The following is a 27562-nucleotide window of genomic DNA, read 5'->3' as shown; positions in this document are numbered from 1 at the left end:
TTTAGTAGAATAAAATCGAATATATCCTGACAAATATTTACTTATACCAGAGTTGAACTTAAGATTTTATGTTGTAAGAAGACATGAATCATGTCAGTTTTTCCCTCTTAATATTTCAAGTGTCTACCACAGCGTGCAACATGTCAAGGATCACTGGTCTGAATCCATGATTCACTCTACAAAAGATGGGCATGACCCCATGAAGATTTAAAGCCTCCAGAACCCAACGGGTAGGAATTTGCTTAGAATATTTTAAAGTGAAAAACATAAAAGAAATAAAACTTTCAAGTTCTTTTATATCCTCATGCCCTGCTATTCGAGTAGCTGTTGAGTACAACTCACAACAATCCTATGAAGAACAGATCTGAACGCTGTTCTAGCAAAGTAAAAATAACTAAAAATTCTTTCCACAGTTAATAAATCTTATCTCTTGAAAAACAATGAAAATCAATGTGAGTTTACTACTGCTACACAATATTAACAATGCCAAAACATAATTGCAAAAGGCCAAATATTATCAGTCTCAAGGCCACTTTTCAGACCCTGGCTCCCACAAACTTTCAGGTTTGTTCCCCAGCATCTCCACCAAAAAAACAGGAAAACTCTGTCTCACCTTGAAAATGACTTCCTTTCTAGAAATTCTCTTTAACAATTTTATAAAAATCACAAACTTCTACTTACTATGTATTGTGTTCAAAGAATTTTACTAGAATTTTTCTTAAATGATGGCTCTGAACAACTTAAAGATCTTTGCTTCCATACATCCACCCCTGGTATTTATCTACCTTTGCTGGCTTTTTTTATTCTTTCCTTCCACAGATTCAAACATCACAAACAAAGCACAATACAACATTTAACATTTTTTTAAAAATTATTCTACCCACTCCTACTTAGAATGTAAATTCCATGAGGACAAAGATTTCACTGTTTATTGATGGCTTAATAATTCCTAGAAACTTTTTATAGTAACATTTTATAGTGCTTTAAGTGAAAGTTTACATAGAAAAATTAGTCTTCCATTCAACAACTTCAGCTAAACTTATACTATTACATTGAGTTAAAATGTGTTGCTAGGTGACACTGAGCACAACTCATATCAATCCTAGGAATAAATCTGAACCCTGTCCCATCCTCACAATCATGGACACTCTAGCCCACTGCTGCAGTCACGAAGTCAATCCACCTGGAAAGGACCTGAAACATGTCAGCATGTCTCATTTCCACGTACGGTTCCTAGTTTCCATTCATTAAGCTCACCTTCCCTTCTCTTCTGTGCCTCATCTCTGTTTTGGGACAAATGTCTTTCTGGGGCTATCATTGTTGAAATATTTGATTATTTTATGGAAGCCATTGTTAATGGTATTGTTTATTTTATATGCCAGTCTATTACTGGGCTGAAAGGTAGCCTCTAGGAGTAGCTTTGGTTCCAAGTATGAAGAATGTCTTACGGGCAAATTTTAGAGGTTCCTTTAAGAAGCCTGGGGTTTTTACCATTAATTTTAAGGATTGTTCTCTATTTTCCATTCCTCCTAACAAGGACTTTTCTATTCATTCCTACTCAGAAGTCAGTAGTGCTAGCAAGGCAACATCCGGTTCTCACAGGCTAGAATGGACTGTGGCTGACATAAGCCTTCCTCAAATCTTCATTATCCTTTGCGTCACACAGGAAGTGATCAACAGTTGTATCTCACAGGGCAGCTTGTTAAGCATTTAAAACCCCAGAAGCTACACACCAAACTAAGATGTAGAATATTACCTTTATAAAGCTATAAAAAAAGTGTCATGCCAATTGAACCAAATGTCTCCTGAGACTATTGTCCTCAGCTATCAAGATTAGTTGGTTAGTCCTGCGAGGTGTCTGGTTATGTCTAAAGAATTTTCAGTAACACTGCTCCCTATGTTTTCTATTTTTTTTTATTCTTTTTATATTTTCTATTTTATATTTATATAAATAAAATGTGGCACCAGGACCAGAGGAATACTCATTAACAACCAATGTTATGCAGATGACACAACTTGCAGAAAGAATACTTGAAAATAACCCTGTTGTTGCTGTTATTAACAGCATCAATTCGTAAGTGATCCTCTAGCAGGTTTTCAAAGGCAGTTAAATCAGAGAATGCTCATCTTTCTCCCACTAAGTAACTTGTAGATTCGAACCATGTACTTTTGAGTTGGCAGCACAACTTCTTATTAAGCCTCTAGAGGCCCCTTGGAAATAATCCTAGGTAGTAACAACTCATTAGACATTGTTACGTTCTGTCATATTGGAACTGACCCACAGATGACCTTCCAGCATGTTTTCTGTAGCAGTTAATTGCACAGGAGACTGTCCATCTTTTTTCCACACAGAAGCCGGCAGATTGGAATCACCTGCCTTGAAAACTGGAGCATAGCTTCTTATCACTAAGCCATCAGAGCTTCTGTGATGACAGAACACTTGAAAGTCGGCTTTTCTAGCCACTGTGATAATCCTGGTTGGGGGCAAGATCTCCAGCTACCTTAACTGCGGACAAATGGTTTTATAAATTACCAACAGCTATGGGACCAATATAAGAGTGCTTTCCACACTGTGAAAAGATTGCAGTGAAGCTGCGAAGAGACAGTGGTAGACTTAGGCTGAAGAGACTAGTATTGCTACGCAGTAACTGTGGCAAGATGTAACCTTAAAAACCTTGGAAATTGAGCTACAGTTTTGCTTGTTGGATGAGGGAAGGAAAAGGTGACTTATAACTGCTCTGAGATAGTTCGTTAGGTGATGAAGAAAACAGAGGTTTGTGTTGTTGAACTGAACCTAGATTTTCACCTGTTGACTGAGAAGCTATCTGAATTGAGGAATTATGCCAAATACCATTTATAAGACCATAAATGCAAGCTATACACATGGATTTCAGCTAAAGGTATGCACAGGAATCTGACTGATTACACTAGTGGAAGTAATCACTGGAGAACTTCAATATCAGCAGTGAAAACTAGGCCAGGTGCTGACTGCAGCAAAGACCATCAACTACTCATATACAAGTTCAAATTAAAGCTAGAGAAGGTCAAATTAAATACACAGGAATAAAAAATTTGACCTTGAGCAATCCCACCTGAATTTACAAACCAACCCTGGAACAAGTTTGAGGCCTCGAACACTAATGAATGAGGATCAGATGAGCTGTGGGAGGATTTCAAGAATACCATCCATGAAGAATGCAAAAGGTCATTACAAAGACAGAAGAAGAAGATAAGACCAAAATGGATGTCAGAAGAGACACTGGCTATTATACTAGAGTGCTGAGAAGCCAAAGCGAAGAAATCAGTAAGTTAAGGAGCTGAAGATTCAAAGAAGATTTCAAAAGACAGCACGGTATGACAAAACAAAGGATTATAATGAAATGTGCAAAGAGCTGGAGTTAGAAAAATCATGTGCTTGGCATTTAAGCTGAAGAAACTAAGGAACAAATTCAAGCCTCAAGTTGCAATACTTTAGGATGTTATGGGCAGAATATTGAATGATTCAGAAAATAGACTGTACTAAAAAGAACTGGCTGACACAGAAAAATTTCAAGAAACAAAGTATGATAAAGAGGCAATGGTGATGGAAGAGGAAGTTCAGGCTGCTCTGAAGGACTTGACAAAAAAGAAAGCTCCAGGAATTGATGGAAACCCAATCAGCATATTTCAACAAACAGATGCTCTCTTGGGATGTGTTCACCAGGTTGTGCCAAGAAACCCAGAGGACAATACCTAGCCAAGTGACTTCAAGAGATCCGTATTTATACTCAATCAAAAAAGCATGACCCAACAGAGTGTGGAAATTATTGTATAATATCACTCATATCAGAGGCAAGCAAAATCCTCCTGAAGATAATCCAGGAATGACTTGAATAGTACACTGACAGAGAACTACCAGAAATACAAGCTGGATTTAGAAGAGGCTGCACCAATGTCAGATGGCTCTTGGTAGAAAACAAAGAGTACAAGAGGGATATCTGTTTTTTTAACTATACAAAGGCATTTGACTGTATGGATCACAACTAATTGTGGTTAACCTTGAAGAGAATGGGAATTCCAGAACACTTGATTTTGTTTATGCAAAACCTACACTTGAACCAGGAAGTATTCACTGTATGGTTCAGAATTAGGAAGGACGTGCGTCAGGGATACATTCTGTCTCCATACCTTTTCAATCTATATGTAGAACAGATCATCTGGGAGGCTAGGCTTTATGAGAAGGAATATGGCATCAGGATTTTAGGAAGACTCATAAACAACTTACATCTGTTATACAGATGACACAACCATGCCTGCTGAAACTGAAGAGGACCTAAAGTGCTTGCTGCAGAAGATCAAGGACTGTAGTCTTCAATATGAATTGAAGCTTGACATCTAGACAACAAAGATTCTCACCATTGGGCCAACTGACAGCATCATGATGGATGGAGAAGAGTTTGAGGCTGTTATCAGCTACAGCTTGCTTGACTCCACAATCAACACTCTTAGCACCATCAGTCAGGAAAACCAAAGACGAATTCCATTAGGTAAATTTGCTGTCATGGACTTTTCCAGAGTATTCAGAAGCAATGATGTCAGTCTAGAGACTAAGATGCACTTGATCCAGGCTGTGGTCTTTGTGATTACTTCATCAGAGAGCTGGACAATGACTAACGATGAAAGAAGACTATCAAAGCCTTCGAGTTGTGGTGCTGGAGAAGTCTTGAACATACCACATGGACTGCCAAGAAAACAAGCAGGCTTGTCCTAGAGCAGGTGAAACCAAGTTTCTCATTGGAAGCTAGGATTTTGAAGTTCTGGCTCATATACTTTGGGATGTGGCCAGGAGTGACCAATCCCTTGGAGAAGGACATCATGGTAGTAAGGGTGGAGGGACAGTGCAGGAGAGGAAGAGCCTGGATGAGATGGATTGATAAAGTAACCAGGGAAATGGAAGTAGGTGTGTAGGAGTCAATCAGACTGGCTCAGGACAGGTCAGGCTTCAGAGCTGTTGTACCATAGGGTCGGTAAGAGTCACAGGCAATTCAGCAGCACATAAAAACAATATGGCTTGGGACTGCTGGACTAAACCTGGACTTGCTTGTGCGATATTCTTTGCCTCACTCCCACTCTAATAAACCCAACAACTGTGAGTAAAGTCTCTGAGTCAAAATACAATGAACACTGGACCCAATGATTCGCAGAAATAGGTCCAAGAACATATGGGGTGGTATATAGTTATTTTATGGTACTGTACATGTTCATGAAGCAGGCAAAAGTCAGACTTGGCCTCCACTTTGTTGCACCTGCACTTTTCACAGATCCCTTCATTAGACTTTACTAGATTTAAATCTAAGTCATTCTGTTTTTCCAGTCTGTACTTTTCCCATTATATTATATATACATTTAAAATATTAAGTTTTGCATAGACTAAAATAAATTCCCTATTGCAAGGTGGGACCAGTCCTTGGAGGAGGACGTCATGCTTGGGAGGATGGAGGGACAGCGCAGGAGAGGAAGACCTTCTATGAGGTGAGCCGATTCAGTGACTGAGGTAATGGGGGTAAGTGTGTCAGACACAGTAAGATTGGCACAGGACAGAGCAGGGTTTGGGGCTGTTGTGCATTGGGTCGCTATGAGTCGCAGGTGACTCGATAGCACATAATAACACAACAACATTACTAAATTTACCTTTAAGTAAACATATACACGAGGTTTGTAGAATTAGAATACAGCTATATTGCAGCCAGTTCTTCCTAAAATTAAGACTGAAACTGCTGATAGAGTGGCCCAAACAAATGTGAGGCAGGTACAAGATAGTAACACAAGTGCCATTTCAGTGCCGTTTTTTTTTACCTATGAAATGATAACCATTTGACCCCTTCACAGAGGACTACTCCCGATGTCATAAGAAGTTCTGCAAAGTACTGGGTCTCAATTCCTTCCTCTTCATGTTTTTTAAACTGGATACCAGATGTTGTTAGTAGTTCTATAGAGTCCTGGGCATACATGTCCTCCCTGGCATGAGAAAGAGAAAGAAAATATTCAAAAGTGTCGTATTTCAAACAATTTTTTTTCTCCACTTCTCTCCAACAGTGCCAGAAAAAAAAGATAAATGAGGAGCTCCGATTACTCTAGTTATAGATTAGCTTAGCTCTAACTGTTGAAATTTATTTAAGTAAACATATACATACATACTTATATATGTTGTTGTGTGCTGCTGAGTCAAAACTGACACATACTGGAGGGGACCGCTCATCCTTCTTCCGTGAAGCAGCTAGCAGACTGGAACTGTGTGCTTAGCAGGAGCTGTTAGGCCTACCAATACTTATCCCCCATGCTCTCAGCAGCACCAGGAGGAGGAAATGCAAAATGTGTGACATGACTGAGCTAAACTACGCTGTAACAGAAATAAAAAGGGGATGATGTCTCCCATGATGAGCTTTTCAAATGGTTCAAATGAAAAGTAAACTTTAAAATGAATACCCTGCTATAACAGCTATAATTCCTTCCTCCAACAATTCTATCCTTATATGAGCTTCCAAAACCAAAGTAGGACATCTAGGTATCAACCAATGCTTCAAGATTTCACTGAAGAAGAAAGGAAAGCCACATCTGATTCCCAAGCATAAATATGCACGTGTCGAAAATACTAAACAAAAAAAGAAATTATAAAAATGGCATGTCTCTGAGAATAAAAAACATATCCTGCAAATTCGCCACTGAATTTAACTTCTTTTATTTACATAAAAAAATGTCCATTATCTGTCAATCTGCACTATGGAACAAATAAGAAAATTCTATTAAAATTTAAACAAAACCAATTAAAATGAAAAGTTCATTTCACTTGGGCCAAAAAGTATTCCTACAACTTATTCCCAGAATATCAATAAGAGTCTTAAAATTGCAAAGCTGTCAGCTTTTTGTCAAAATGAAGTATTTAAAAACAGGAAAAACACAATGGCCACTTATCAAATTTTTCCCAGGAAAATTCTTTAAGATGTCACCTTAAGCTACTTGAATGAATCCAATAAAAGTTTCTTCTATTAAATAGATATTCTGGCCTTCTAAACTCATTGCTGAGGTGTGAGTTCCAACTTAGAGCGACCCTCCTTCTGGTTTCCTGGGCTGTAAACTTATGAGAAGAGACTGCCTAGCTTTCTTCCTCTGAGCAGATGACAGAGTCAAACTACCAGTCTTTCTGTCTGCAGACTGGTATTTTAAACATTATATTCTCTTAGCAACTAGACTCTTATTCAGCATGTCAAGATACTCACAGTGAGGCACAGGCTTTGGTAACAACAGCCAATCAAAGACATGGCAGATTCATTCTTCAGTCTCACATAATCTCTACCATGTGTTACTTTCACTTATTTTCATTCTCCCAGTCAGAAAAGAATGATAGCGTCAATAGAGTAATGATTCTTACTGTCTCGTTGAAACCACCAGATTTTTTTTAAGAGCACAAACAATAATATGAAGTGCAATAGTGAAGGGTTGCACTTTGTCAGTATTGTCGGACCTGTTCTATGACATTCACTCAAAGAGCTTACCAAAAAGATCAATTCTCACTAAAAAAACCTGGGTAAGTATCCCAGGTGTTTTATAATCAAGTACAATATGTAAAGGCATGGAGCATTAAATTCTTGGTATTTTTTTTTCTCTTTTCTTCCCTCTAAACAGTTCACTGAACTCATCTCAGAAAAATTAATGGACTGTAGCTAAATTACACTGAGCTGAATAGTTTACCATATGGAACCACTGCATGCACTGTAATACCTAATGCATTAGAAAGGAAAGGGAAACGCCATGCAGGTAAGCTATATCTCCCCACTGCATGCACTGTAATACCTAATGCATTAGAAAGGAAAGGGAAACGCCATGCAGGTAAGCTATATCTCCCCACTGCATGCACTGTAATACCTAATGCATTAGAAAGGAAAGGGAAACGCCATGCAGGTAAGCTATATCTCCATACAGAATGAAGTAAACGTCCTGTAGTAAAGGAAATGTTGTAACTGTTATGACTCAATTCTCAAATGAATAGACTATTGTGTTCCCATAACATCATTTCAAATTTTTATAGCTTCTGCTTCCCCTTTCCTACCCTGAAAAATACTAGCAAATCTAAAAGGGGGGGGGGGGAAGCATTCAATTAGAATATACTAGTGGGGGGAAAAAAGTAAAATTTAGCCAAAATATCATAACTGCTGTAGGTGATGGTTTGGTTTACAGACTGTAAATTTGTTTAAAATAATAATGAAAAATAATGTCTAAACATTAATGATCAACTAACTACTTAAGGCTATAAAAAGTCCAATACAACTGACACAAAGTCAAATAGAAAGCTCTGCAAAGACATTATTAAAAACCCCAAAACAGAAAACTTAATTATTTCCTTCACAGGTAACGAAAAGGCACTAACTAAGGCGTATTAAAGTCAGTGAATTACCTCTATGATCACAGAAAGCTAAGCTACTCTATATAAATTTATAGTTCTAAACATGAAGTTTAAAACTTGAAGCCTAAAGATTTTACAATTGGAAAGCATTTTCAACCAACTTTCTAACATTCCCTCATTCCTATCCCAGCACACCAAACGAATACGAAAAGCTCTAAATTCACTGCCATCAACACATTCTTACCCATGGACTTCACGTACCAGAGCAGAATCCTTCTAATATGGTTTTTTTCTTGGTGGTATTTTTCACAGATGCAAATTAGAAGAGCAGTTTTCTATAGCATCACTGAGTCAGCTCAAACCAAACTATCTTGAAGCTAGTAAGTCATTCAGTTAGACTCAACATACCCTCTTGGATTTGTTGTTGTTGTTGTTATGTGCTGTCGTTTCCAACTCATAGCGACCCTATGCACAACAGCCCTAAACCCTGCTCTATCCTGTGCCAACCGCACAGCCTCTGACACACCCATCCCGATTACCCCAGTCACCGAATCAATCCATCTCATAGAGGGTCTTCCCCTCCTGCGCTGTCCCTCAACCCTCCCAAGCATGATGTCCCTCTCCAAGGACCCGTCCCTCCTGGCAACATGTCCAAAGTATGTCAGACGAAGCCCCAGAATCCTTGCCTCCAAGGAGTAGCTTGGTTTAATCCTCTCCAAGATGAATCTGTTTGTTTTCCTGGCAGTCCATGGTACATTCAGTACCCTTCTCCAGCACCACAGCTCAAAAGCATCCACTCTCCTTCTGTCCTCCCTAGTCATTGTCCAACTCTCTGATGCATAACAAGCGATTGCAAATACCATGACCTGTATCAGGCGCACCTTAGTCTCCAGAGAGACACTGTTGTTCCTGAGTACTTTAGAGAGGTCCCTAACAGCAGACTTTCCCATCGCGAGACGCTTTTTGATTTCCTGACTGCTGGTGCCAAAAGTGTTGACTATGGAGCCGAGCAAACTGAAGCTGTGAACACTCTCAATCTCTTCGCCATCCATCCTGACGCTGCCAATTGGTCCAGTGGTGAGAATCTTTGTCTTCTTGACATTGAGCCTCAGTCCATACTGAAGGCTGCAGTCCTTGACCCTTTGCAGCAAGTGCATGAGGTCCTCCTCAGTTTGTTAGGCTATACATTTTTACAGGAGGAGACTGTCCATCTTTCTCCCTTGGAGGAGTTAGTGGATTCAAATTTATTTTGGTTAGCAGTGAAACACATAATACATACCTCCTTTAGATTAGCAGTAAATCATTTATCTAGGGACTCTGACTCACAACACAGACTCAACCAAACCGTAACTGTTTTTCCCTCTAGTAATTTATCTATTCTCACACCATGGCTCCTTAGTAATGTGGAGCGGTCACTCCCAGCAAACTTGCCGAACGCACTATGTCTCTTGACTGCTAGTACAAGAGTGGTGGTTGTGGATCTGGATTTCAAGGTGGTGTCAATGAAAAATCATGAATTGTACATGTATAATATACTCAGTATTCTTTAGATATATATTACACCTCAATTTTCAGTCTCCTGCTGTTAAGATGTACATAGTTGGAAATCCAGTGGCAGGTTCCTATGAGTAAGAATTCACTGGACAGTGAGCTTTGTCATTATAAAATATTGAAAATGTAAAAGATGTTGAGGAATAGTGTAAATCTTTATCAATTTCTCCATGTATAAATATTTCAAAATCACACATATCTAGGAAATGACAGATTTGCTTAAATAATATTTTCCTATTATATATAAATAAGAAACTCAAATAGCATAGTCTACACCATACTGTGCTAATTAAAGATCAATCGCAGTGGGTAAATTTTAACAGATTAGATTTAAAAATATTTTAAATGATCTAAGTAGAAAATAATCCAATTAAAAACTCTAGCATTAAAAATGCATTGCATGTGATTGTGCCCAGCCCAGACAAGGGGTAAAGGGGTGCAATAAAGCATTTCCAAAATTGTCCAGGATCTAAATTCACTTTAAAACTTCTTAATAGCACTTTACAGTTGTATTGGGTACAATACAGTACAGTTTATATTGGGTATCTTAGGTTAACAAGCAAAATATTATGAAGAATTTATAAAGAAAATGTGTAACCTGGAATTGAAACCCAGGATGCATTAATAATACTGAAAAAGCAAGCAAGGGAAAAAAGCTTTTCACTAAAGTTCCTTTATAAATTATATTAAATAAAGGTAAGTTTCAACATGAAAGAAGGAAATAGGTGTACAAGAAGTATCTATAAAAACTGAACTGGTACAATGCGTTTATTTCCTGGTATGCACTACAGGCAAGGCATTACGATTTTCTGAAACTCACAGCTATGCATCACAACTACCCACTAACTCATTCTATTTGTACTATTAATTTAGGTTATTTATGTAAATTACCACTGTGCACCATTTACCACAAAGAATTTTAACATGGGCTATCCTTTTTATGTAAGAGTAGGCCTAAACCCACCTTAAATAGTCACTAAATTACTTTTCTATAAAAACTGTCAAATCATTTCAAAGTGGTTTTCTACTTTTTAGTAGAAAGACTAAACTGCTTTTCTACTAGAGATGATCATGCAACAATTAAGATGGTAAGTCAGCCAAATGGCCAAAATAGTTTAGAGTTGGAACTTTCTATGAATACCACCAGCCACCACCATCACCATACAATATTCAGAATACTCAGTATTTGTTCAGCCTTCCCTTGATGAAATGAATTATCTATTACATATGAAGTAAGTGATCACTGTTATCAGTGCAAATTTACTTTTAATTTTCATCTCTTCACCTAAATACACTACCCTCCTAAAACAACTATCTTATATCTTCCTGTACGTCAAAAAATAGAAAGAAAAAAAAAGACAGGGAAAAAAAGCATTCATCTAAAAGTATTTTTCATGCTTATATTGTTATGTGCTGTTGAATCGTAACTCAACCTCCTGCATGTTTTCAGAGGCTATAAACTGCACAGGAGAATACTCATCTTTCTCCCATGGAGAAGCTGGTGGAATCGAACAAACCTTGCCCTAAAGTTGACAGTGTAACTCTTTACCACTAAACCACAAGGCCTCTTCTTGAACTCACATAATTTGAAGACGGAAATAATATGCTTGGAATCACTGTCTACTCTTCAAATTAAAACTTTATGCATGACTGAAAAACTCCTACATTTTCTTTCCATGTGATCTATGGGAACTCTGGTGGCCTAGTGGTAAGAAGGTGTGTGCAATTCCAAAGGCAAGAGTTTCAAATCCAACAGCTTCTCAGAGGGAGAAGGATGGGTGTTCTTCTGTGCAATTAACTGCCTCTGGAAACCTGCTGGAGGGTCAGCTATGGGTCAGTTCTGACTCGATGTTACACAACAACAACATGATCTTTTAATAATCACCTGCAAAAAACTTTTCATTTCACACTTAAGTATCTCAACACTAATGACATCATGCTGATGTTCAACAGTAAACATCAAAACAATAACTTTCTGAATGCTGTCAACACAATGAATGATACATTATGCCAAATCTAAGAGTTCTAATTTGGGACTTTTTCTAATATCACAAGTTCTCTTCTTCTAATTATTAAGTACAGACATTATTAACACTCTGGGAGCACAGTCCATAGGTTGAACTCATCACTGCCCCTGCAAGCAAAAGATAGGAAATCTCCGCCTGAGGGTCAGTCAGCTATGACTTGATTTTAACTGGACAGCAATGAACAAGTATCTTCTTTCTCTTCTCTACACCATTTTCTTACCTTAGACTTCTTTTATAAAGAATATTCCTGAAGTATCAGCTTCATCTCTTATTGATTCCACTGCTTTACTTCTGTTCTAATAACATTCTTCTACAATTTGTTGGTTTTATGCACAGCTGGAGAAACTTCCATTAAATGGTAAAGATTTGGCTGATTATAAATTTAGATAGTCAATTATAGCCTGAGGCTCAATCTGGTTTGGCATATCTTTCTTATACATATCTTACTGACTCCTTAGCACTCAATAGTTGCAGACTTCTTCCATTAAGCCTTCAGTACCTGTCTTCCTCTGTTCACTTTTAGTCTACTTGTTTACAAAAGATGCCAAATCATCAACTAATCCTTCTTTACATCTACTCCTTCCTCTTCAGATTCTTTTCTTTCAATCTCAGAGACAGTTCTGAGTTCATGATCAGTTCTGATCATCAATACTAATTTCCGTATTTATTCTGCTTCAGATGTCATACCATTATTCAAAGCGCTACTGGAATGTATGTATATTCACATGACTTAAGTACTGCCTTTTAATCTTTAAATAAAACTCTTTGTTATCAAGTTGATTACTACATAGCAACCTTGCAGGACAGGGTAGAACTGCTTCATATGGTTTCAAGTTGTCATATGAAACAGACTGCAACAATCTTTTTCCTGTGGAACAGCTGCTAAGTTTGAATTACTTTTTGGTTACCAGCTAAGTGCTTTAATCACTGTACCACCTGAATTCCTAAACTTCAAAGAGGTCTATACAAAATTAAAGCAGTCACCAATTCTGACAGGCTTTTTATTTTTAAAATAGTTCTCTTTCTCTTCAACTTGTCAATGTAATTGTATCTTAAACGCTTCATTTTCTTCTTTAAGTCCATCAACAGTCTATATCGCCGACTTAAAGGTAATTCTTATGGTAATTCTTATTGCTGTTAGGTGCCACTGAGTAGAGTACAATCCAGCGACCCTATACACAGATCTGAACCCTGTCCTATTTATCCTGTGCCATCCTTACACTTCCTAACACATTAGAGCCCACTGTGGCAGTCACCCTATCAATCTACCTGGTCAAGGATCTTCTTCTCCTTCACTAACATATCTTTCTGAGGAACATATCTCCCTCCCAGCACCATGCCTGAAGTATGTGAGGTGACTCATCTTCTTTGTCTCCAAAGAGCACTCTGGCTGCACCCTCCCCAAGAAATACTTGTTCTTCTTGAAGTCCATGGGATGCTCAGTGTTATTCTCCAGCACCATCAAGGTAGTTCTTACATCCCATTTAAAGTTAGGTAAGTATGCCTTCACTTTACAACTAATTAACTCCTACTGTCAATATAATTACTTTCACTTGCTGCATGGGCAGCTTTTAAATCACAGAAACAGCTTCAAGCCTTTAAAAAAACCCATACCATCAGGTCAATTCTGGCTCAGTTTGACCCTCCATTTTTTTCCCCAAGGCTGTAAATCTTTATGGAAGAAGATAGTCCAGTTTTCTCCTAGAGTAATTAGTGGATTCAAACTATTGACATCTGGTTAGCAGCCCATCAAACTATGCTAGGAAGGCTTAAGGCTCTAAGAACTATACATATCTGTCATGGGTTGAAATGCACCTCTCCCAAAAATGTGTCAACTTGGTTGTGCCACAACTTTCAGTGGTTTGGTAGATGTATGACATAATTTATGGCCTATGATATGTATTTTAAGATCCATCTTGACTATTTTCCAAAATTTCCAATATTCTGTTTCTCTTGCACTGTCAATCTCTCCAGATTAAGCAGGGTCAGTTTTAAATGTCAACTGACCTTTTCTATTTTTTAATTTCTAATCTTGGTCCCTTATCTTGCTTATCTAGTACTGCCAAAATAGAGATAACACAAGTGGCCGGCTTTAAAAGACATTTATTCTCTTACATCTTAGGAGGCTAGAATTCCCATTTCAGAGTGCCAGCTCTAGAAGGCTTTCTTCTGACTGTCTGAAGGAAGGGCCTTGCTTACTTCCTTTAGCACTGTAGGCCCAGAATTCTTTGCAGTTCTCATACTGGTCTTGTGAAGGAACAACTCAATACAAAGATCATGAACTAAATGACATGCTTCACCACTAGGCATCTTTCTTAGTGGTATTGATGCTTCTGATTGCTTTCTCTTTTTATCTTAAGAGAAAGGGTGATGCAAGCCATTTTCCTCTTGCATGAGATCAGGGATTAAGAGATGGGATTAAGAGTGTTGCATCTCATGCTTAATTCTCTTATAACTGATTGGGTTACCAAATCTCAGGAGATAATTACAAAATATCCATATAAACACACACATATTTTTGGGTGACACAATTTAATCTAAGACAATCATTTTCTTAAAATACTTCTCACAAAATTAGCATAATATCTTTGGTAATACAACCATAGGAGTCCATTCTGTATAAAAAAAATAAAAAATATGTTGCAAAGATCCTTTAATCTAGCAGTTATAAGACAAAGATGTTTCAGAAAAGGAAATTGTTAATTTTATGAAAGCTGAAACAATAGTAGGTCACTCTCTTCTTCATGTAATGTGATCACAACAGTATCACAGTAAAAAGAATCTAATAATTAGGTTGGAAAAAAGATTAAATACATGAAACAGTAAACAACTAATTAAGAAAAAGATTGTCTTCTGGAAAAAAAGGAGAGAAGGTAATATTTACTGTTTCAGAGAGACAGCACTTTTTGAATGGAGATAATCAAGAAAAATAAAATGGAATTATAAGCCATACTACTGTACCAGTGAAACCACAATCCTTTCAAACTATGCCTCGGTTTTCATTAGATCTATATGCTAAAAGCATATTATCATTAGAAAAAAATAGGAGGTTCTTACAGTGGTACTAACATTATTTATCTTAAGGTTTATTTTAGTATTTTTCACGTCACTTAAATTCTAAAGCACAAACACGTTACCAGGTAAGATGCTATTATATTGTAATATGCTCACAATATATCAAACATGTTACTTTTCCAATTTATAGCCAGTTTGGTAACAAATCATCCTTATTGCCAAATACTCTCAACTAAATTTATCTATAGGAAAATGAAAACAACGTATATGTGTTTTAAAATTGTAAAACTAAAAGTATGAAAGTAAAACTAAGGCTATAAAACTGTTAACCATCAAGAAGCAATTCTAAATACTGCAAATTTTCACATTTCAAAAGTGGTGACCACACCTTTAAAATAAAATTCTTATTTTTTAATATTCCATAGTAAAAAAAAAGAAACCAAATTTTGTGATATGTATTTCCAAGACAGTCATAAAAAATTAATTCTACTTAAAAAAAAAAATTTCAAAAATGAAACTAAAAAGAGCTCGAGTTGCATTTACTTCCACTTACGTCAAATTAAATTTAAAATTAAACTGCCATGTTGATGTTCCTGGAGGATATTCTCCTTGCTCATTCATAAACGTCAGTCCCAGCTGAATTATCTTTAATAAGTCTACATTACATCGCAAAAGTTGGTATTGATAGTCAGCATTGCTCCTGAATTCTCCAATGGGTCTTGCAACCACACCTGGAAACTCTGTGTCCTGTAAAACAGTTTGAAGACTCGTTATGTAAAATATTAACACAAAAACTCTTAATTTTTGTTGAAAATAAAAATCGTATTATAGATGATCTTAACACATTCATATTCAAATACCTTTCTTAAAAAAAGAGTATTTTTTTAAAAAAGAATATTTTAATCACAAATTTCTTTCAATAAATAGTTTTAAATGAACTTTTAAGTATCACATCAATACACATTTTTACACGTAAGAGATACATAAGGTTGCTATGAGTCGCAGGTGATTCAAGGCACATAACAAGGGACACATAATAAATGTATGTACTATGTACCAGAGAGGGATTAGAGGCTGACTCATCAACAATCAGATACAGATGACAAAAAGTGTTGGAAAAATCATTTAAAAAAACTAGCCTTCAGTACAGATTACACCTCAACATATAGAAAACAAAAATTCTCTCAAGTGGACCAATAGGCAACCTCATGGCAGGCTGAGAAAAGACTGAAGTCATGAATAAATTCATTTTACTTAGATCCACAATGAATGGTTACAGAAACAGCAGCAATTTATTGCATTGCCCAAATCTTCTGTGTAGAATACCAATTTAAATACTACTGTGTCCCTGACTCAAGTCATGGTATTTTCAATTGTTTCATACTCATATGAAAGCTGGGCAATGAGAAAAGAGAAAAGAACTACTAAAGTCTTTGATTCATGAAGAAGAGTAATGAGTATATCAGATTGCCAAAACCCAAACATATCTTTATAGAAATGAGTGCAGCCTGATTGTTTAAAAGACAACTATAGTGAGACACTAGGTCTCACGCTTACGGCATGCTGTCAAGAGGAGTCAGTCTCTGGAAAAGGCTATCAATCTTGGAAAAGTGTTACTACTGTTGTGAGATGTCACTGAGTTGAGTATGATTCATAGCAACCCTATTAACAACAGATCTGAACCCTGTCCTATCCTGTGCCACCTTCACACTTCCTGATAGACTAGTACCCACTGCAGCAGTCACCACATCAAATCCACCTCGTCAAGGGTCTTTCTCCCTTCCATTGATCCTCCACCCTTCCAAGCATCACGTCCCTAAGGAATAGTCTCTCCTAGCAACATGCCCAAAGTACATGAGGCAAAGCCTCATCATTCTTGCCTCCAAAGAGCAGTTGGGCTGCACCCTCTCCAAGACATGTCTGTCTGGTCTTTTGGCTGTCCATGGGCTGTTCAGTGCTCTTCTCCAACATTTAGATTTATTGTACTCAGGGTTAAAAGGCATTGCAGTCTACTTAACACCTAACAAAAATAGTAACACTGCCAAAACAGAAAAGAATCGTAACTCACATTCCTCAAGACAAAAGCTCAACTGTATTAATGCTCAAAATTAGGGGGTTTGATTTGTTTTAAAGAAACTAGTTAAAAACAGTGATAATGCACCGTATTTTTAAGTTGTTTATCTGAGATACTCAAACCTATTGTAATCTAGTTTATTCAACTCACAGCAACCTCCAGGCTATAAATCTTTACTGGAATAGACTGTAAATTGTTTTCCCCCAATAAACAGCTGCTGGATTCGAATTACTGTCCTTTTGGTTAGCAAGGTAACAGTTAACACACCAGCAAAACTTCCCTAAAAAACATCATTAGCTCAAATACTCTTTTTTTTTTCAAGGTAAGAGAACATCTGTGTTTATTGAAAATTTATATATGACTTACTCTTTTATATACTCTCACTATACTACACAAACACGTAAAAATTTAATACCATTCGGACATAATTTCTGAAATGTTGCACTCCTTATTATATAAGAAATTATTATCTATTTCTACTAGATAAGGAAAGAACTTCATATTCTAAGTGCTCTTCTTTCCAAGAACCAAGGTGACATAGTGGTTAAGCATCGGCAGATAACCAAAATGGTTCATGGCTTAAAACCACCCATCAGTCCACGGGAAAGATATGTGGCACTTAAAAGATTAGTCTTGGAAACCTTATGGGATAATTGTTAAGCACTTTTGGGTCAGAACTGACCCACAGCTGACCTTCCAGTGGGTTTTTAGAGGCAGTAAGTTACACAGGAGGACACTGTTCATCTTTCTTCCACAGAGCAGCTGTTGGATTCAAACCATGTGACTTTGGGTTGGCAGCACAACTCCTTACTAAGCCACCAAGGACAGTTCTATTCTGTTCTACAGAGTTGCTATGACTTAAAAAGGATTTTATATCAATAGGTTTGATTTACTAAGGTGCTCTCAAAGAAAAGTATTCAGCTACACACAAAAGCTTGGTTGATATTATCTATCAGTTACTTTGTAGGGAAAAGACTTGGTAATGTTGTCTCCTTCAAAGATTTAAAACCTAGGAACATTGTGGTGCAGTTTTACTTTCACATGGGGTTGTCATGAGCTGGAAATAGCTTTCCAGGACACAGCAACTGTACCCTTATTAAGTGAAGTATCATCCATGCATATTAAAATCATCAAATTTGCTCCTACACACACAAAAATTAAAAACGGGAGGGGGGAACCGCTTATCAGCTCAACATTATTATTATTATTAAAACCAGGACTAACTCAGAACAAAATTTAAATATCAGGTTATACTATTAAAAAAAAAATGCAAGACATTAAAACATCTCTAAAATCCATCTAATCCACAAGGAGTTAATTACACTGTTAACCCAAGGGGGATTATCACTTTTTTGGTAGTCTGAACCCACCAGTGGCCCTTTGGGACAAAGATGTGCAATTTAATGTAAGATTTAAAGCCTTGAAAATCTGCTGGAGTGTCAGCTAGTTTCAAACCGACATCAGTAAAAGAGACAGAGAAAGCACTGACAGGTGTTGAGAAGGATGACTAAAACATTAACCCCTAATATTATACAACAACTAACAGTGTAGAGAAAGAACAGAAGAGTACCTGCCACAGATGTTCAGAGTAAACAGTATGGAAAAATTAATTGGGAATTACATAGTCTAGGCACACTAGATTGTGCAGGTAAAAGCAAGGATTATTAACAGCACAGTGTATTCATGGAACTCAATGATGACTTTTTAAAAAAAGCAACACAATAATGTTTCACGGGGAGATCTGGTTGATCTTTTGTCTAAAAATGACATTGGGAGTTCCCCAGCTTCTGGAAGTTGATATGTACAAACAGCAAGCCTCCCTGTTTCTCTAGAGGGTGTCTGGTAACTCACCATTAGACCCAAATATTCTCTTGTTATATGTAAACAATTTCACAGAACAGTAACATAAAACAAAAAAAAATTCACAGAACAGTAACATAAAACAAAAATCACGCTGTAATTATATCAGAACAGAGACAAAAATATTAACATTCTTCAAATCCTAAAAATGACCAATAACTGCTTCATCTTGGCTAATATGAATAACTGCTGCTTCTTTACATCTTTAATCTCATTCTAGTCATTCTGGATAAGATTTAGATAAGATTTCATAAGATACCCAATAATTACCTCTGTTTGCTGACATCATTCAATTCATGTCAAAGCCCTATTTCCTTAACCCTAAAATCACTTTCCATAAGATTGAACTCTGAAATATTTTTAACACTTTCAAAGACAAATATCTCAGGATTCCCTATAGCATTTGTTGCTATGAATGAAGGAAATTTTACGAGTGTCAACAGAAGTGTTTTCCTTCCTGGAAGTCTCTGCCTAGGGGGCATTAACATTTTCTTTTCATAATTAAATTAGTCTCCAAAAACCAATCAGAAAGGCCCAATCTAAGACATTTTCAAGCCCCATCTCCCCTTTTCTAAGAAGCATTTGATCATGGCCATACCATAGCAACATAATTATATTTTCGGATAACTTGACGAATTTTCTTCATCTCTTCATCCAAGTTGCAAGCCCAAACTTCACAAATTCTTTGGCTATGATCTACAGTAGCTGCTGGCATAGTGAGGGCACAAGGGGGCTAGATGCCAAGCATCAAATGTTATACTTGATTGAAGATGTGTTTCATAAAATATTTTATCCTTTATTTGTATTCCTGTTAAAGAAAAAGTGAAAACCATCATATTAAAAAAAACCTGGAATCACAGAATAGTAAGATTTAGTAGAAACCTGAGAGATTGTCTTGTGAATAAGAATGTGCTTTGAATAAGCAATCAACATTTAGGAAATGTCTTCCCTAAGTCTATACAGCTTATCTGTAGAAAAGCCAGACTTACAGCACAAGTTTCCTAGTTCTAATTTTGTTTTTGTTTTTTTAAAAAAATATTGCATTGCTAGCTTTTTAGAAAAGAAATCTTCTAATTAAAGATATCAAGAATACAACTTGTCTTTACAACAAAATTATAGAAAAATTTTCAGATAAAAATGAAGTTACATCTTGATCAAATGGATGATAAAATATTAAGTACAAAAACAGAATTTACTTTTAATCCTCCTTAAAAATACATTAAAAATCTGACTTAATAACAGAAATGGCTCCCATTTGTTGTTGTTGTTATGTGCTGTGGAGTCGCCTGCGACTCATAGCGACCCTATGTACTGAAGACATATTCTAGGAGAAAGCATTTTAAGTGCAAAGGCATTCTCTTTTCCATATGTAAGTAACAGATGGCCACAGAAACCATTTGAAAATTACAACTTGACAGCAAATGTGTGCATTTAAAATTTTGTTTGCAATTTCCTTAAAAAGTGTTGCATTCACCCTCATTACATCACACATAGCTCATGTTTCTGAACCATCAACACTGAGTTCATGATATACATATTAGCAACACAAACCAACCTTTTGAATTTCGGGCAGAGAAATTCCAACTGTACCTTCATTTTTCAGGGATAAAAGAGGAGGGTCTTGTGACCCTTTCTTAACTGCATTGTTACAAAGGTAAGTTCGAGAGCTCTAAGAGCAAAAACCGAAAGAAATTCAGAGGACTTCTCCTTTACTCCCCTTATTCTTCACCCTTCAAATACAACACATATATACATACATGTATCTTTTACAAAGACCCCTTAGCTAAGCAACGGTTTATTTACAGTAGTTCCAGACTCTCCGAAGAGGCACCAGAGGTGTGTTGGGGTTTTTTTGTTTCGTTTCCGCAATGTTGGCTTTCACAGAAATGAGGGGACCACGGAGAGATAGTTAATTCACTGAACACTCTCTCTCGAGTAAAATGCCAGTGCAAAAGCGATGATAATTCACTGGAACCAGCCTGACTACCAAACATTGTGTGAAGGAGTAAGAGAAGGAGCGAACATAGGCCACCGCCCTCCACTCCCAATTTCCGCCCCACTACATCGAAGCCCCAGGTACAAAGCCTTCAACGTCATCATTCAGCGTCAAGATCGTGACATAGCCAAGCTCACCCTCTGCACACACACATCCATCTACACACCAGAGCTACCACCTTTCCAGTGCCAGCGGCGCTCCAGTTGGAGCGCCATCATCCACCTTCTCAGGTTCATCGTTCCCGCCCCCTTTCTACTTCCCCAGCTGCCCCTCCCCCCGGTCTGCGGCAAAGGCAAAAACTACTTGTATTGCTGAGCTGGCGCTCCTCCTCTTCCTCCTCGCCATAGAGACAGCACCCGGCGGCGGTGGCGGCAGCGGCGGCGGCAACGGGTGCCCCATAGACACTTCTCACCCGGCAAGGGGAAAAGCGGAGCCGGAGCTGCGCCGCACCGCGTTGCGCCGTCGCCTCTTGCACGCCCTGATGAAGGCGCTAGATGATGACGTAACACGCAGGGAGGGAGGAGCGCGCGAGAGGGGCGTGGGGCACGCAGGTGACGGAAGCTGGAGAGGCAGAGCAATAGGCTGTCAGACTTCCTCACTCACTCACTTGGACGGCGGCCCCGGCAATGTAAGACTGCAGACTGTCCCGGGTCGTGAACTGCACTTTATCTATCAACCAGGAGACACAGCCTATCCCACAGGACCCAGGACCCTTCAGCTGGGTTTGTTTAGAGAAGACGCGGTCTCGGTACGTGGGCCACGGGCTCCCTAGCCCGCGCCTCTGTTGGTGGAGAACGACCAGACTGAACAGCTGGGCGAAGCGAGCCAGAGCATTTAGGCCTTCGGGCCCGGGGACCGAGGAGGATGAGCTGGCTCTTTCCGCTGACCAAAAGCGCCTCTTCCTCCGCAGCGGGGTCTCCGGGTGGCCTCACCAGCCTTCAGCAGCAGAAACAGCGCTTGATCGAGTCTCTTCGGAACTCTCATTCCAGGTGCCTCCGGGATCTGAGGAAGGCGGGAGGGTGGGCTGGCTGTTCTTAACCTCGCACAGCTGCCCTGACCATTCTCTTCCTCACTTTGATAGATCTTTCCTCTTCGGACACTGTTTCTTCTATTCCCTAACCTGTGTTTACTTACCTCCAGATCTTCCCTTTCTCCTGCGTTGCCTGTGTGCGGCTCTTCTAATTCTCACTCATCCTCATGACACCTCGCTGCTAACAGTAATCTGTCTGTTTCCGACATCATTTGCCCTTCTCCTGTTTTCTCACTTTCCTCACCTGGTCGCCACTTTGACTGACTTGTTAAATATAGTACTTGGCTAGACAGCTGTGAAGCATGATTTCAAAGTTTCACAAAAAAGTGGAAATTTAAAAACTGTTGCGACATCAAAGGAATGAGAACCAAATATTTTCGTCATTCTCCTACTCGAGGAATGCTATAATAAATTCATTTGAATCCCTAAGTCTTTAAAAACTACACTGTTTAAACAATTTCTCCCCATCTGGCAATAGTACTAGCTACTATATACATCTTTCACTCAGTCCGCACCCGTGGATATTGTTTTTACTCATCTTAATTGGGTTCTTAAAATGTATTTTACATTTTCATCATGGTCAGATTAGAACCATTTTGCAATTCAATTTATTCCAACTATTTGTAAAGTAGACTGGAGTTTGAAGCCTTTTGTATTGTAAATGCCTGTAGCTACTAATGGTTTTCAGGATCTAGAGTTGCCCCCTTGTATGGGGTGACTCATGGAAGCATATTTACGTAGCATATTTCATATTATGCATTTTAAAGATATCAACAACATATTTTCCGAACAGATATTATTTTGAGTCATTTTAATTCTAGTATATTTTTTAAAAGAAAATAAATTTTATTGAAATGAGACCTTTTTCTAATTCAGCTAAGATGATTTTTGGCTGCTGCAATTGTTTTGCTTGTTCAGAGTTTTCCAAAAGGTGAAAATTTGAAGTACATAATTTTATTTCCATAATGTTTTTAGGGCAGTTTTTGGAATGAGTTATGTTAAGCTTTTATACAGTGTTCTGTAGTATATTATTGGCAGTGCTGGCTAATTTTTATTCTTTGAGGTCGGAGTTGAATTCTTTGAGGTTTAAGTTGAAGTTCAGAAATTAAATATAGCTAAAAGTGTTTTTCTGCTGCTGTTGTTGGTCTGTATCCTTGCTTTGGAACCAACTCATAGCTGACCATTCAGTGGGTTTTCAGAGACAATACACTGCACAAAAATGTTGCCCATATTTCTCCTGTAGAGCAACTGGTCGTTTTGAAGCACGTGCCTTTGGGTTGGCAATGCAACTCCTTACCGCTAAGCCACCTGAGGTAGTAAGTAAGGAGGGTGATTGATCTAAATTTTATATATTTAATTTCCTAACTAACGTAAAATCCTTAATCTAAATCTAAAACAACTCAAGCTCACTGCCATGGAGTAGGTCCAAACTCTTGGTGATCTTCAGTAAAGTTTTTGAATTATGAACCTATAATTGGACATGTAACTATCTATATACCTTATAGTGTTCTGAGTGATTGATTTAAATTTTAACAAAATATCTGAAGCTTTATTTAAGGTTTTGCTTTTCTTAATTTTTTTTGTGTGTACTGTCAAATCAGATCTGACTGGTACAGGAGGAGGTTGCCCCTCCAACTCCAGTAGAGCATCTGATGGATTCGAACCGCCTATCTCTGGGATTGCAGTGCAGCTTCTTGCCACTAGGCCACCAGAGCTACCCTATTAATTTAAGGCTTATATATCTATAAATTTTACTTGCTTAATTTTTGTGACATTTAATTCTGTTTGAAGGATGAAACTCTCCTGGGGAGAAAAAAAATGCCATCTACTCATTCTTTTTAAGTCTGACCTTTTATTTAAAGACTTATTATTCAAAACTAGCTTTTGAAAATTTTTATATCATTGCAGTATCCAACAATATGTTGCTGAGTAGCAGAATTCCGTAGAGCAATTTACACTTAACTATTTCTGTGCAGGAATATACCACAATTGATTATGGTAAAGATGTGCTCTGTATAAATTGAAAGAATCTTTTAATAGGATTTTGATGAATAATACAAAAAATTTCTTGATTATAAGCATTACCTGCATGCTTTCCCTTTCCCTCAGATTTTATACTGTACCTTCAACAGATATAAAGTTAAAAGTTCTTTTCCGGCAATACTTTTCCTGACAGTTCGTTCCTGAAAGTTGTTGTTGTTAGGTGCCATCGAGTCGCCTGTGACTCATAGCAACCCTATGTACAACAGCCCTCAACCTTGCTCTATCCTGCGCCAATCTTATTGTCTCTGATACATCTACCTCTATTACCCCAGTCACTGAATCAATCCACCTCATAGAGGGTCTTCCTCTCCTGCACTGTCCCTTCAGCCTCCCAAGCATGATGTCTCTCTATAAGGACTCGTCCTGCCTTGCAGCATACCCAAAGTATGTCAGATGAAGCTTCAGAATCCTTGCCTCCAAGCAGCAGCCTGATCTCACCCTCTCTAGGACAAACCTGTTTGTTCTCTTAGTAGTCCATGATATATTCAATACTCTTCTCCAGCACCACAGCTCAAAAATACCAATTCTCCTTCTGTCATCTCTAGTCATTGTCCAGTTTCTGATGTATAGCAAGTAATTGCATAGACTATGGCCTGGATCAGGCGCACCTTAGTCTCCAGACTGATGTCATGGTTCTTCAGTACTTGGGAGAATCTCTGACAGCTGACTTTCCCAATGCAGTTTGTCTTTTAATTTCCTGGAAGTTAGTACAAAAAGTGTTGATTGTGGAGCCAAACAAACTAACGCTCTTAATGATCTCAATCTCTTCACCATCCATCCTGATGCAGCCAATTGGCCCAGTGACGAGAATCTTTGTTCTCTTGATAATGAGCCTCAATCCATATTGAAGGCTGCAGTCCCTGATATTCTACAGCAAGTGTTTAAGGTCCTCATCAGTTTCAGCAGACAGGGTTGTGTCATCTGCATAATGCAGATTGTTGATTAGTCTTCCTGGTGCCACATTTCTCTTTGTAGAGCCCAGCCTCCCAGATAATCTGTTCCACATATAGATTGAAAAGGTGTGGAGATATGAAACATTCCTGGCATACACCCTTTTTGATTTTGAGCCATGCATTATTTTCTTGCTCTGTTCTGACACCTGCCTCCTGGTCGAAGTATAGGTTTTTCATAAGCACAATTGTTCTGAGATTCCCATTCTTCTCAGAGTTAGCCACGGTTTGCTGTGATCCACATAGTCAAATGTCTTTGCATAGTCTATGAAACACAGATAGACATTCCTCTGGTACTCTCTACTTTCATCCAAGATCCATCTAACATTAGCTATAATCCTTAGTACTACAGCTTCTCTTTTTAACCTAGCCTGCACATCTGGCAGTTCTCTGTTGATGTGCTGTTGGAATGGGAACAAATATAGATCTCTTCCAGTCAGTTGGCCAGGTGGGTGTCCTCCAGATTTCTTGGCACAAAGTTGTTGACTTTTTATTTACTTTCTTCAGTAACCTTCTCACATCCCTTTCTTCCTTTTCCAACTCATCTTCTTTCAGGCCTTAAAACTCTGAGAATTCAATTGTAGGGAATAAGCTTGAGTTCTTTTTTTTTTTTTTAACCCCAAATTGTTTCAAAAGCTAATAGATAGATGCAATTTTTTTTTCTTTTTGTTATTTCATTTAAGGGGGCATGGTTGACTTGGTGGTAAGAAATAAGGAATTGCTCTGCCAAAGCAAAGGTACACAGTTCAAATCCACCAGCTGATCCGTAGGAAAAGGAAGGGCAATCTCCTCCGATGTATTTTACTGTCTCAGAAAATGCATTGAAAGGTCAGCTATGGGCTGCTTCTAAGTGAAAATGCACAGAACCAACTCTTAGTAAAAAAGTTTTATTTCCGCTTTAGGTCTCTCAAGGTTTGTTGTATCTTATGTGTATCTTCTAAGTCTGATTGGTAATCAGCACAGTGCCTTCAGGTAAGTCAAGAGTAGAACTGTGTCCAATAGAGTTTTCAGTAGCTGAATTTTGAAAGTAGGTCTTCAGCTTTTCTTCCACTAAATCTGGCTGGACTTGAACTTCTGACTTTTCAGTTAGCAGCTTAGCATACTAATCATTGGCACAACTCAGGGACTGGTCCCAGTCCCATTGCTGTCAAGTGATTCCTACTCACAGAAACTACTAACTTTGGTTGACACGTGAGCACTTTAACCATTGCACCACCAGGGATCCTTAGAGGCTGGTACAAAACCCAAGCCATTAATGTCAAGTCACTACCAACTCAGCCAACCTCCATCAGGTTTCTATAGCTATAAATCTTTAGGAAAGGATATTGCCTATCCTTCTTCCATGAAGTAACTGGTGGTAGATTCAGACTGCTGACCTTTTGGTTAGTAGTAAAACACAAAACACAAGGGAACTCTAGTGGCCTAGTGACAAGAAGCTGCGCTGCAATCTCAAAGGTGCATGGTTTGAATCTACCAGATGCTCCACTAGAGAAGGAAGAACAGTTTCCTGTGCTAGTTGGATCGGACTTGACAGTACACAACAAGAAAAAAAAAACACCACACACACACACACACACACACAAAACCACACCCCACATAAAACACTACACCAGTCTGGTTCTGGTAAGCAAGATTCTGCTGAAAATTATCCAAAAACATTTGGAACAATATGTCAACAGAGAACTGCCAGACGTATAGGCTGGATTTAGAAGAGGGTGTGGTACTAGGGATATTATAGCTAATGTTAGATGGACCTTGGAAGAAAGCAGAGAATACCAGAAGAATGCCTATCTGTGCTTCATTGACAATGCAAAGGCTTTTGACTGTGTGGATCACAACAAGATATGGCTGACTCAGAGAAGAATGGGAATCCCAGAACATTTGATTGTGCTAATGCGAAACCTATACTTGGACCAAGAGGCAGTCGTCAGAACAGAGCAGGGAGACACTGGATGGTTCAAAATCAAGAAGGGGGTCCATCAGGGATGTATTCTGTCTCCATATCTTTTCAATCTGTATGCAAAACAGATCATCTGAGATGCTGGGCTGTACGAAGAGGAATGTGGCATCAGCATTGGTGGAAGAATTATCAACAACCTGCGTTACGCAGATGACACAACTCTGCTTGCTGAAACTGAGGAGGACGTGAAGCGCTTGCTGCAGAAGGTCAAGGACTGCAGTCTTCAATATGGATTAAAGCTCAACATCAAGAAAACGAAGATTCTAACCACTGGGCCAATTGGCAGCACCAGTCTACATGGTGAAGAGATTGAGATAGTTAACAGTTTTATTGGTTCCACAGTCAACACTCTTGTTCACAGCAGCCAGGAAATCAAGAGACTAATTGCATTGGGAAAGTCAGCTGTGAGGGACCTCTCAAGAGCACTGAAGAGCAATAACGTCAGGTTGGAGACTAAGGTGCACCTGATCCAGGCTGTAGTCTTCACAGTTACATGCTATGCATCAGAGAGTTGGACAATGAATAGGGATGATAGAAAGAGAATTGATGCCTTTGAGCTGTGGTGCTAGAGAATAGTGTTGAATATACCATGGACTGCTAGGAGAACAAACAGGTTTGTCCTGGAGAAGGTGAAGGCAGAATGCTCCTTGGAGTCAAGGATTCTGAAGCTTCATCT

General features: G+C 38.3%; 2 protein-coding genes across 3 annotated transcripts in view; one reads left to right on the top strand and one right to left on the bottom strand.

The window, feature by feature from the left end:
* Positions 1–21376, bottom strand: part of CNOT7 (CCR4-NOT transcription complex, subunit 7) — a 30640-nt gene extending 9264 nt beyond the window's left edge. The window contains exons 1-4 of the mRNA XM_006893553.1: positions 21207–21376; positions 19506–19715; positions 15527–15720; positions 5836–5997 (exon numbers count right to left, since the gene is read on the bottom strand). Of these exons, the coding sequence (XP_006893615.1) occupies positions 5836–5997; positions 15527–15720; positions 19506–19622 (473 nt within the window). The 5' untranslated portion in view covers positions 19623–19715; positions 21207–21376. The remainder of the gene's footprint in view (positions 1–5835; positions 5998–15526; positions 15721–19505; positions 19716–21206) is intronic.
* Positions 21377–21631: 255 nt separating this feature from the next.
* Positions 21632–27562, top strand: part of VPS37A (vacuolar protein sorting 37 homolog A (S. cerevisiae)) — a 52423-nt gene continuing 46492 nt past the window's right edge. The window contains exon 1 of one of the 2 annotated variants that reach the window (XM_006893551.1): positions 21632–21892. In XM_006893551.1, coding sequence (XP_006893613.1) covers positions 21768–21892 — 125 coding nt within the window. In that variant the 5' untranslated portion in view covers positions 21632–21767. The remainder of the gene's footprint in view (positions 21893–27562) is intronic. The other variant, XM_006893552.1, reaches the window with a different exon arrangement.

This window comes from Elephantulus edwardii, unplaced genomic scaffold (genome assembly GCF_000299155.1).
Source record: "Elephantulus edwardii isolate Elephantulus edwardi_28Jun2011 unplaced genomic scaffold, EleEdw1.0 scaffold00128, whole genome shotgun sequence".
Lineage (NCBI taxonomy): Eukaryota > Metazoa > Chordata > Mammalia > Macroscelidea > Macroscelididae > Elephantulus > Elephantulus edwardii.
Note: the sequence above shows the minus strand (reverse complement) of the source record. Positions and strands in the feature narration are given on the sequence as shown.